The sequence below is a fragment of the Rissa tridactyla genome, chromosome 8 (genome assembly GCF_028500815.1).
Source record: "Rissa tridactyla isolate bRisTri1 chromosome 8, bRisTri1.patW.cur.20221130, whole genome shotgun sequence".
Classification (NCBI taxonomy): Eukaryota; Metazoa; Chordata; class Aves; order Charadriiformes; family Laridae; genus Rissa; species Rissa tridactyla.
Window position 1 is genome coordinate 9,663,931 of NC_071473.1, and position 12,164 is coordinate 9,676,094.

The following is a 12,164-nucleotide window of genomic DNA, read 5'->3' on the forward strand; positions in this document are numbered from 1 at the left end:
CATAGCGGCTGCCATACAACACACTAGACCTAAAGTCCCTGTGCAACAAATTAGAAACTTGGCCCAGGATTATTTCTTCCCTTTTAGTTTTTTCATGTCTGAATAATTTGGGCATAAGGTAAAAAAAAACCTCAGGCTTTTGAGTGATTTGACGGCAAGCAGCTGTTAGTACTATACACAGCCTGGTGAGTTAATGGTGATGCTTTGCTGTCCCTTTGGCACTGAGACAGCTTTGGCAGAGCTGCTGAGAGCCCCGGCAGCAGGACAGACCTTTAACACCTTTATTTGAGGAAAAACGTGCAACATGGAGCTTATGACACGGCACCACTGCCCTGTAGCAGCGCTCCCCCATGACACGGCCCTCACCCTGATGTGGGCATACACAAACACCCTGTTTTACACTAAAAACAGCCCTGCTGCGCCCTGTCGCAGTGAGGGGGACACAGAAACGTGTGTTTGGTGCCCGCAGAGCGGCTCGGGCTCGGCTGCCGGGGCCAGCGCAGGCCCCTGTGGGAGCCGAGCGGTGAGGGGCTCTGCCCCGGGGCACGGAGCCGCCAGGGACGGGGGGGGCCGGGTCTCCCCCGCGGCGGGGCCCGGGGCTTCGCGGCTCGGGCCCGCGGCTCCCTCAGGGCGGCGACGGCGGCGGGAAGGAGCGGGCGGCGTCGCTCCCCGCCCCACGGGCGGCCCCGGGCCGTCGGTCCGGCCCCCGGGGGCGGACAACGCCCCCGGCCCTCACGCCGCGGCCGGGCCCGCCGCCCGTGGCATTTCCTCTGAGCTCACTCCGCCGGCTGACGCGGCGCCGCTTCCCTCGGAAGAGGAAGGCTCGCAGCGGAGCGGCGGCGGCGGCGGCAAGAGGCAGGGGGGGCGTGCGGCGACGGGGCGGGGGGTAGCGGCGCGGCCCGCGCTGGGGGCGGCCGGGGCGGAGGAGGGGGGCGGCGGCGGCGGGGGCGGGCGCTCCTCGCCCGCGGGGCCGGGCGGCGGCCACCCCCGTGGGCCGACCCCCCGCCGCGCCCTGCCCGTCTACACCCTCAACTTACGGCTCGTGTGGCCGCTGGTGACCGGCGTCTGCACCGCGCTCCTCTGCCTCTACCAGGCCCTGCGGGGCGGCGCGGCCGGGGAGGGCGCGGCGGAGGCGGGCTCCGTCCCGCTCCTCAAGGGCTCGGCGCTGCTGCTGCTGGGCTGCCTGCTGGCCCGCTGCTGCGGCGGCGGCGGCCCCAGGCCCGGCGGGGTCCGGGCGGCGGCGGCGGCGGGGTCGCGGCGCAGCGCCCTGGAGAGCTTCTACGGGCGGCAGCTGCGGCTCTCGCCCCATGTGCTGGGCCACAGCAAGGCGCACGTCGGGCGCGTCGTGGCCGAGCTGGTGCGCGCCGCCAAGGCGCAGGGGCTGCAGCCCGGCCCGCTGGCCCTCAGCCTGCGCGGGGACTTCGTCCGCATCGGCAGCGCCTACGAGCAGCACAAGGTGCGCAGCCCCGACTGCTTCGACATCCTGGTGCCCCTGCGGCTGCCGCCACACCTGGAGCCCCAGCCGCGCTCCGCCGAGGGGCTGGGGACACGCGGCGCCTTCGTCTGCGGCCTGCGGGCGAGGGCCAGCTGGCCGCGCCGCTACCGGCCCTTCGCCGAGGGCTTCTGCGTGGAGCTGCAGGGCCGCAGCCACCTCTCCTCGGGGCTGGTGCTGCGCTGGTTCCAGGGCCACCTGCAGCGGTGCCTGGGCGCTGTGCGGTACCGCCTGCAGGAGCGCTGCCGCATCAGCCTCTCGGCCTGCCCCGGGCACCCGCCTACGCTGCACATCCTGCCCTGCTCCGACTATGTCTGCTGCCACATCTCCATGGCCGTGCGCCTCATCCCCGCCATCCCTCTCGGCGACGCGCTCTACCTCACGGCCCTGCCGCCCGAGGGTCTGCAGGGCCCCCTGGCCCCCGAGGCCCTCTGGGGCCTCAACGCCTCGCGTCAGGAGCAGCGGCTGCTGAGCTGGCTGAAGGAGCAGGCCCCGGCCTCCTCCTGCCACCTCAAGTGCCTGCAGATCCTCAAGGGCCTGCGGGATCTCCGCGGACAGGGCCTGGAGGAGCCCTTCAGCTCCCAATGGGGCCGGGTGCTCTCCTCTTACGTGCTGAAGACGGCCCTCTTCTCCCTGCTGCTGCAGGGGCCCCTGGAGGCCTGGGATGAGCGGTTCCTGGTGGAGCGGCTGGAGGACCTGGTGCTGTACCTCAGGGACTGCCTGCGCAAGCAGGTGCTGATGCATTTCTTCCTGGGCAACGCCAGCCTCCCCGAAGCCGTGGCACTGCCCCGATTCCTCAAGGAAGCCACCCCCGTGAACTTGCTGGCAGCCTTCGACGGGGCCACGCTGGACCTGGCCGCCTTCCAGCTGATCAACACCTGGTTCCAGGCCCCGCACATCATCAGGATGTACAGCAGCCCCCGGTACCTGCGACCAGCGCCCACCCCGTGCCGACATGTTGCTGAGGCCAGGCAGGAGCCACTGGGAGAGTGAGTCATTGGCCGGGCGAGCTGGTGTCACCCACGGACACTGCCAGGGCAGCGGGTGCTCCCAGCCTGCCCGTCTGTTGAGAGCCCACGTCTGCCTGGGGAGGGTGGGACTGTTTAAATGTGGTTCTGTGGTTTTGTCCCTGACCTGAGAAAACTAGGAAACCAGAGGCCAAGACTTAAAGAAATTGTGATTCTTGTTTTTTAATCTCGTTGGTCATTCATGGGAAAATTGTGAAATTTCTGGGGAAATGGCTTAGACAAGAAGCCTTACATACGGTTGACTGTTTGCAAACATAACTTTAACAGCCTCAGACTGACATTTCTGGAAATCCATGTTAACTTGTTGTCTTAGTGGCAAAATTGACCTTTTTCTGAGATTTGCTTTTTATGATACAAAATCCATTTGGGATTTAAAAGTCCTATAAGTGCAAACACCCCCCCACACCCCACAATGTACCAAGGCGCTCTTAAAATGCGATGAGCACTAGAGCATGGGTGTTGATCACAGTTTGAAATGCTCGATGACATGCTTTAAATTTCCTGTGTAATTGAATACATCGTGCTCAATAGAAATACATTGCGCATGTTAACGTAAGATTGAGGGAAGATGCAAAACCTCTCCGATAAGAGCATGAAGAACCTAGTTGCGCGTTTCTGTGTTCAAGTGAAGGTTATACTGAAGGATTGAAATATAGATAAAAGGAAACAAATAGCACTTTATTTTCACAAAGGCCTTCTTTTTAGGATAATTGGCTGCACTAAATACTTGCTATGGAGGAGGCATTAGTATTTTGTTAAAGGGATGATTTTGAATCATCCTGAGGAAAACCTTTTAAGGAAATACTGAGGTTCATTTGTTTGTGGGTTCTTGTTGAGACTTTTTTTTTTCCTAGCTTTGAGTATTATTTTGTTAGAATTTGCTTTACCTCAAGGACCAACAACAAAACAAAGAAATTCTGGGGTTTGTTTTGTTTTGTTTTTTTCTTTGGAACAAACTTAAACCAGTCCAAATCTCAGTGCCGTAAGCTGACTGCTGCGCCCTCCGGCTCTCTGGTCGGAGTTTGGTGGGATGTTTGGATGACTGCCTGACCAGTTGTCTGATTGTGGCAGTGTTCTGACCAAATAACCTGATGGGATTTTCTCGTGCTGTGCTATAGCAAATTGTTGCCTTATTGTGGGGAGGATGAAGTGAAATATTTCAGGGTACTCCAAAATTATTTAGCTCTAATTCATGGTACAGTGGCAGTCTTAGGCTATGGATTCTGATGTTCTCTAAATATTCCACTTCTTGCATGGTGATATCCCAGTTACTGGAATAACTTGTCAAGTCGTAACACAGCCAGCTCTGCAAGTGACCATAGCTCCTGGTGCTGGTACCTGGGGTACAGGAACCTGATGTGTCCCAGGGTGTCAGCAAATTCAGAATTTCAAATTCTTGCTTTATTGGGTCACCTGCTCAAGTATTTTATATATTAAGACCCAAAATGTGTTACTGAGTTGCTGGCACTCAGGAAACTGAGCGTGTGCCTTGTTACCCACTGTACCGTGTCCTAGGTGAGTGGTCTGAAATGAATTACAAATGACTGCGTGTAACTTCTGGGAAGCTTTAGGATAACTTGAAGTTACTAATATACTTCTCTCCCTGATGTATGTAAAGATACCGGTGTGTTTTATTCACAGTTCTATGCACCAGAGCACAAAACAAACTTTTACAAAATCTATAGAGATCTATTTTTCTAAATAGAAACACTCCCTAGGCAGATGTTTGCCTACTTCTGTGTATTTTTTTAACTGCTCTTGCAGTCTTATTTTCAGGTAATTGTAGCCTAGGTCACACCCGCAAGTTGGGTTATTTTTATAAATGAAGCACTGTGCTTCTTTCTACAAATACAGATAGTGTATTTATAGGTAGTATTGATCAAATGTTCTTTGCACATGGTATTTAAGGCTAAGTGAGCTACCTTGGTGTTTTGATTTTTTTTCATGGTGGTAGACCATGACACATACTATTTTTGCAGACTTGCGTTTCTTGGTGTTTGAAATAAAATGGAATTCTGCAATCGATGCCATTGAATCTTTTGCCCAAAGAAGGACTAGATGACCGGCCCAGGGTATTGTGGCTGCCTGAACTCTTGACATAAAAACCCTTTAGCTGTTAATTCTGTCATCATAACCACTTCAGTCAGCTGTCGGTTTGTTTACATCACTGTGCATCCCTGTCTCTGAAAAGTGATCTTTTATCTGAAGAAGAGATGCATGTTTGGTGTGTATTTGGTATTGCTGCAATACATGGAAATCTAGTAGATTTGGTAAGGACTTTCTCACTAAAATGTAGTAATACCAGGAAAAGACCGTTGCATCAGGAAATGCATGACAAGGAGAGATGGTGGAGAATATAAATAGCTTAGAAGATGAAAGTTGGGCTGAGGGGTGAGTGAGAATGATGGTAAAATCTCAGTGAAGATGTGCTGCAAACAAGCCAAAGGACGTGGGGATAAAATTGGATGAGAATTATTGAAAGCAAGGCACGTTTGGAGTGTGGGGAGGAGAGATTTACGTGGGTTTTGCTTTTGCAGTATTTCCAAATATTTTCCAAAGTGGTTGAATCCATCAGGGCTGAACAGTGAGGCAAACCCTCAGTTTATTAGCCATGTAGGCAGATCTTCAGTGTGAGTTTTTGCTCAGCAAGGCAGTTTTGAGTTTGTGGTGGCCGGTGATGGGAGACAATGTATGTGTTTGCTTTAACATTAGGCTTGGGCAAGCCTTCTTGAGGAGGGGGCTTCCTGCCAGTAAGGCAGGGTGCGCGCAAGTGGTGGGAGGTCTGAGAAGATCTCTTAGACTAACTTGTGGCTTGCTTGCACAACTGAGATATTAAGTATATTTTCTTTATCTGCTATAAAGCATGCATTCATGAATACGATTGACAAAAGGAGCTGATAAAGTTGGGTTCTGTTATGGTATTCCTCTTACTCCACAACAAACGTGACAGCACCGGTACCCGCAGCGTCCCAGAGCTGTTATAGGGCCTTATCTACAAGGAGGTGTACAGACAGCTTGACCTGCATGAGTAATCCCGTGGGCCTTTTGCCTTCTCCCTCTTCTCCCAGCCCATGGATACTGTACACAGAACAAGGTTATGAATACCTATTTGTTTAACAGCATAACTGTTATAGTGTATCGTAGGTTCAGCATGGTTGCCTGTGTGCGTGTAAACTGAAACACAAACACAGAAGAAAGCGCGTGTTATTTAGCACTAATGTGGGTTCTCGGTTCTCTTTATCTGCAAGCTCATTTTCCAAAGACTCTGTGCAAATGAAGTTGTTTTTATTGAACATTGATTTGGAAGAGGAGTCAGACCTGCAAGAGAATAAGTTTATTTACAGTACCAAAATGCATATATGTGACTTCATTTTGTATTGAAAAATGTTATGTATTTCTCAAAGACATCATTATTTCTTATCTGACTAAATATCTCGAAAACATTCCTCTTGATTTTGAATCTCTGCTGAGTAATGTAAATTTTAAGTGTCTTTTTGCAATGGACATTCTTGGTACAACTATTTTTTGCTGGTTAATAATCAGACCAAAGATTAAACTAAAGTGTGCAGCTGCTATTGTTGTTTTTTTTTCTTTAAAAAAAAAATTAGAGGCTCAAAGTGTCAGCCCATTTTAATTAAACATTTATAAATTCATTTCCTATTTAATATCAAAATACATTTGCACTTTTACTGTTTCTATTAGAAGTTGGTGGTTTTGCTTTAATTTTTCACTGTAGTAATAAACAGCTGTTTTAAAGCATCTGTGCCTCAAGATTTAAATTCTTTGGTTTGTTTTTTTTTTCAGTAAAAGCTGCCTGCAGCCACAAAACTGTGATGGACAGGTTTATGTGCTCTGTAGGAGGAGAATACTAAAGTGGCAAAACCCTGGGAAAGCAGGAAGTCGACGCCTTGGGAGTTGTGCAGAGGGATACGGGAGGAGAGCCAGGAGAGAGGCTAGAGCGCGGCTGGCACCGTCTGTGGTGTTGCTGCCTTTTGAAATGGAGCACGTTGGGGTTTGTGGCTGTCTTGCTCAGGGGTTAACAAGGATTCAGTTCTGGTTTCCCTGGCTCCAGTTTCAGGTCGTTGCATAAAATCTGCTTTTTCTGGTGCTTGATGAAGAGCTAGGACTTCACCTTCGTTTCACAGTATCTGCGTGAGCTTTTCAGCATGGCATGTACAGATATGTCTCCGCTCCAAACCACGTCGGTCACAGCTTTATTAAATATGGAAAAAGTCCTGCTGGAGCCAGCGGGAGTTCTATGGTAGATGGGCCAGCAAGTTACCTGTCCTTTTATTAGTCTTTGGTAAGATGCCAGAACTGTACGCTCGTGGCTTGTGCCGATGTTCCCTATTAAAGAAAGAAATAAGAGCAAGACCCCTAGCATTTTAATCAAAGCTAGGCTGAAAATAACTATCTCCAGATCTTCGTGTGCCTGCCTCTTGCCTTGCAGACAGTAGCTTCTGTGAGCGGGGCAGCAGTCGTCGGTACAGCGCTGAGGCAGCCCAGCTGGCTAACGGTGAAAGACTGGAAAGAATGGCTGGCAAAGGCTGGAAGAATGTCATTCCTTTGGTGTCGGCATTCAGTCACTCAAGTCAACGCAGCGGAAGTGTATTTAGATCTTTACGTCTTTAATAACATTATCTTGTATTAATGGCTTCCTTTAAAAGCAATAACTATCCTCTGGTCTCCATTCATTCCTTGCTCTGAAATATTTCTCGCTTGGAAGCTGGAGTTTCTATTCAGCAGAAAATCATTAAAGAAACATAGGAGTTTCCTTTCGTGATAAATCTGTTAACAAAAAATTAACTGGCCTAAGGGCTTGCATGCTTGGTGTTTAAAGAAAAGCCTGTTTGCATCCAAGTCATTGGATAAATTGTTTAAAGTCTTTCCATCCCTGTGCAAATACCTCTCTTGTAATGCAGCCAAGGTCAGTAGTGAATTTGCTGATTAAGTACTGCTAATGCAAGTTAAAGCTGTCTGGAGGGGAAGGGACTCTTATTTGTGCATCTAATTTTCATAAGGCTCCAAAAGAGTTCAGACATGAGAAACTTGCATTTCTAGGCTGGTTTATTTCCTGTGTCACCTCTTCAAATGTCTGCCTGGTGAGTCTTCCCTGAGGTAAGTGACATTCTGACTGATGATAACTAATTTGAGCAGCTGGCAGAAAAGCAGCCAGCCCCACTTTTGTTGGGCCGATAGCACTGGGAAGCCGGCGGTCGACGTAGGGCATGGACCTGCACCCCTTTAAGCATGTGGATTCACCTTCAGTGCTTGCTGATGCTTCAGAGCACAGCGCTCTGCTTACTCGAGGGGTCTGAGTAGATCCCAACTCCGAAATAAGCAGGATATGGAGGGCTGACCATACATAGATCTGCCTGTACGTTATGTTACCGTCGTGGGTTTCTCAAACATATGGTATGCCTAATTAAGAAGCTACCTGTGCTCTGGTGTACGTGCCTGCACTGTCCTGTTTTAAATATGTAACCAAGAACTGGCATGTTTGCAACTCCTTTATGAGAGATTCAAAGCACCATAATAGAGCTATAGATAACGTATGTTCTGTATCTGTGCGACAGTCTGGTAGGATTCAAATAACAATTTACACCCAAAAATTTTAAAGGTTGTTACAAACACTTATGCATCAAATGCCATCATGTACCAGTCTTCTGTGTTAAGGAAGCCTTATTTTTTTTCCCCTTAAAGGATAGCAGTGCTGATTCAGAGACTCAGAAAATTTCCGTGTGCTCAAGTTACAGGCGTGCGTTTCTTGAAACCCCTGGGAAATTTTTTCCGCCTAAAACCAGGACCAAAGCCGCATATGGAATAATCAGTTCTTGGGGCTGGACTGGCTGTAATAAGGGTTTGCTAGTGTTTTCATGATACTTGTGAGCCTCTATAGGCTTCTGTTCCTGCCACAAAGAGTTCATGAATAATCTGGATGGGAAAATGGAAAAAGGGAGGTAAGGAATCAAGAAGACAGGAGTGATGGGGATTATGCTGTGAAGGTTACTAGCTATCAAATTAAGGATGAAAAATTAAGCTTGTGATGGATTTCTAGTGGAGAAAGTGGAAAAGTTACTTTGAAGAGTCTTGCTGTTCTGATAGAAACCTGCTGGCTGTAGGAACAGCGGAAGAACAGTAGCAAAATCCAACAAGAAAACCCACTTCTCCACTGCTGTTTCAGTCCCGTCCTTTCCAGTTTCAAGTAGGGGAGAAGAGAAACTTAGAGCTGAATTTACTGGCAAATTATCGTGCTTACTAGCCATGCTTCAGGGGAGGGCAAGGAGGAGAGCACCTCCCTGCTCACTCTTCCAATGTTTTATTCTGTGCAAAATTGAAAGGCTGAAATACAATACTCCCATCAAGGGAGGGAGTGCTTGGGAACCATTTGCGCATCTGTCTCCTCTGCTATGCCAGATGACAATCTGGGATCACTGGTTTTAAAGACAAGTCCTGGTCAAAATTCAGCTAGGTTTACGTATGCTGGAAACCGCTCCTGATTTTCCTAATTCCTGCTGGCATGGCGCAGGGAGCCGCTCCGCTGCCTGTGCAAGCGAAGCGCCGGAGCAGCAGCTACAGAGGAAATGACTCATTCCTCTATTTCTGTTGCAAAAGACTTCTCTGGTCTGTACGATGCATTTAGGAATATATTCATATGGCTCCTTGGAAATTCGCCTCCTAGGACCACGTTTAGGCATCAACAGGCACGTTATAGACTTTTACTTGATTTTAAATAGGTTGTGCAGGCTTGGTGTCTATGGGGAGGTGTTGCTCGGGGTCTTCCTCGAGCTGGTATTTCACGCCGCGCTTGGCTCTGGGTCTGCCCACTGGTGGAGGGGCTGCTGCCAAAGACATGGTTGTGTGAGGGTATTGGTGTATCTTCCGAGCATCTTCTTTTGTCATACACGCTTGGAGGCCTGTTTAAGTCTGTTTCAAAAAGAAGAAACTCACTAGTCATAAGGACTGTGAATCACGGGCACTTCTCCAAAAAGTATTTCTGTACGGAGACTGTAAGTGTTTTCCCAGAAGCTATTTGAGCAACGCAACTGTCCTGAGGCATTTACCCCTCGCATTTTACAGGTGCTCCTTAAAATGTTCCCACTTTCAGTATAAAGACATGGTGGGTGCCAGGGGGAGGGAGCCTGTCAGCAAAACATGCTGAATTGTGTGCTTTTCTCCTTGGAAATGCTAGTAGTGCTCAAAGAAACCATGCAAATCCAGAGCTTGTGTGAGCAGTGGTGTTTTAAATTTGCCTCTTGAAATCATTCTCATTACCCAAAACGTTTTTAGGGGCACATAATGAGCTTTCAACGCTCACATAATTCCTCAAGGAAGAATCGTTATGGTCTTGCAAAATGATCCCTGTGTTAAGTGGCAATTAAGAGCTAATTATAATGAGATGCTGCGGGATGAAATTAGTATCCAACTTAGAGTGACAACAGAAACGTCCGTGTAGATAAGCTAGCGGGGAGATGGTGGGAGAAAGGGGAAAGTAGGGAAGGAGGGGCAGGTGCACCCCCTTGGGGCAGATGGAGACTAACTGAACGGTCGTCAGAAGAGTCAGCCCTTAGTGGGCAAGGTGACAGCTTTCCTGAGGGCTAACTCCGGGATTTGCATGAACTTCTTTGGCCAAAGCTTTCAGGGCTTGTAGCTTTTCTGGAAGAAGACGTGGTTTGAGCACGGCTTTCTCCCTTCCGAAATGTCAGCTGGTGAAAGCGCTGCTCACCCATCTCCGGCAGCTGGAGGGGTACGACGTCTGCTACCTCAAAAAAGGCCTTTTTGGTGGTGAAATTCATCTCTATGGCTGATAAAGACCTTTATAATGAGACTTTCATATCAAAGGGCTCTGGGAGCACAAGAGTTGGAGTATCTGTTTGCCTGACTGCCATTGGAGTAGCTGCATGTGAAGTGCACAGGTATTTTATTTGAATAAAAATTCTTGCCCTTGGTGATTAGCAAACACAGCTGCTCCGGAAACCTGCGAGTTGCAGAGCAGAAGTTAATTTTGGGTGGATAATGTGCCATTCTGATTGAATACAGAAGCCTGCACATACCAGGGTACGCTGTCCTGGCTGCTCTGGCATGTCTTTGCCCCTCGAGAGCAGTTAGGGTTTGTTTTCAGTGGATTTTTCCCCTCCGTGACGGGTCTGGGCCTGCAGAGGAGGCAGGTCCTTGCAGCAAAGGGAGCGGACGGATAACTCCCTTCTCCCTCCTGCCCAGTATTTTCATAACCTTTTAATGGCATCCCAGTGGAATGGGGACAGGATGGCGACTGCGCACTGCCTGCAGACGCTCTGTTTCTTCCAGTGGGGGAGGAGGCCAGGATGAGATCAGATTTACTTTTTTTCCCTTTTCTGCTTGGAAACCTTTTTACGTTGCTAACGAGGTCCCCAGTTCAACGCCGTAAAAGGGATGCTGCAGGGAGGTGGACAAGTGACCTTCCTCCCTTGGGAAAGGGCTAACGCAGTCCTTGACTCGTATAAACTGCTTTTCTGAGGTCAGTGGGCATGCGGTTCACCACCCGTGATGGCAGGTGATGCTGGCTGAGCTACTGGCACAGTGCGATGGGGCAGCAGATGGGGCTGGACCCGCACCAGGACATTGCTCAGGAGCAGACACATCTTCCATGGCAGCACCACCTGATCAGCTGCAAGTTGGTGGGCGCAATATGGGAGGAGGAACGTAATGTGCTGCTCCCCATGTAATATTGGGAGCAAACCCGAGAGCAAACGTGTTACTGTCTCATCCATACGAACAGGTTTGTTCAGTTGGACACCCACGGGAACGCCCAGCAGCAAGGAGGGATTTTATCACCTGGATTTCTAGTGGCAGAGATTGTAGGTTGTTTGGTTGGACTCGATGATCTCAAAGGTCCTTTCCAACCATGAAGATTCTATGATTCTGTGATTCAGCAGACTTTTGCATACGAGGTTGGCTTGGTCTGTGATGGAGACGGGTTTACCTTGCAAGTACGGCTCTGAATTTGAAGGGCGGAAAGCACAGTGTGTTGCTCTGTGTAGTGATTTTTGGTTTCCGTTAGCGTCCAGAGAAGAGATTCCTTGTGAGAAGGAAATTTTAATTTGGAAAGGACTTGGCTCATTTGTATTGGTTGTATTTAGCTGGATTTACAGGCTCCGTCTTCAGCAGAGCTGCATCCCAGTAAAAAACACTGCAGGGTAAATGCATAGGAATGGGGAACAGGGAAAAAGAATCGAACAACAGAAACAGACGGGCAAAACCGAGGTCCCTCCGAGGCAGAAATACTCAGTAATTCCATATATTTCTCAGCTGAAGCATTGCAGTGCTTTTAGAATGCAAATTACCCCTTTAACCCACCCAGTTTAGCTCTGCTGCGTAATACAGTATTTTGCACATCTGCTTAATGAGATGAGAAAACCAGATGTAACGGTCTCTGCTGCTGTGAGGGAACGATTGGAAATGGAGCCTTTTGTAATAAAAATAGTCCTGCCCTTTTGAACCTGTTGAATGGTGAAGTCGACGTGGGCATGTTTGAGCAAACACTGATTTGGTATTTGCAGCTGAACGATCCTAAACTCATCCCCGTAGCTGTTCCTTCGCCGCTCAGAAGCGGTTTTATTGCTGTTGATGCTGTTTTTTCCAAAAGCTTTAAGCAATCTCTATTT

General features: G+C 49.3%; 1 protein-coding gene across 1 annotated transcript; it reads left to right on the plus strand.

Moving 5' to 3' along the window:
- Positions 1-912: 912 nt before the first annotated feature.
- On the plus strand, positions 913-6,290 carry ITPRIPL2 (ITPRIP like 2; the record flags this gene model as incomplete). Its single annotated transcript, XM_054211773.1, has 2 exons — position 913; positions 957-6,290. Coding segments are annotated over 2 exons (1,530 nt in total), but the record flags the coding sequence as incomplete, so codon positions are not given.
- Between the last annotated feature and the right edge of the window lie 5,874 nt (positions 6,291-12,164).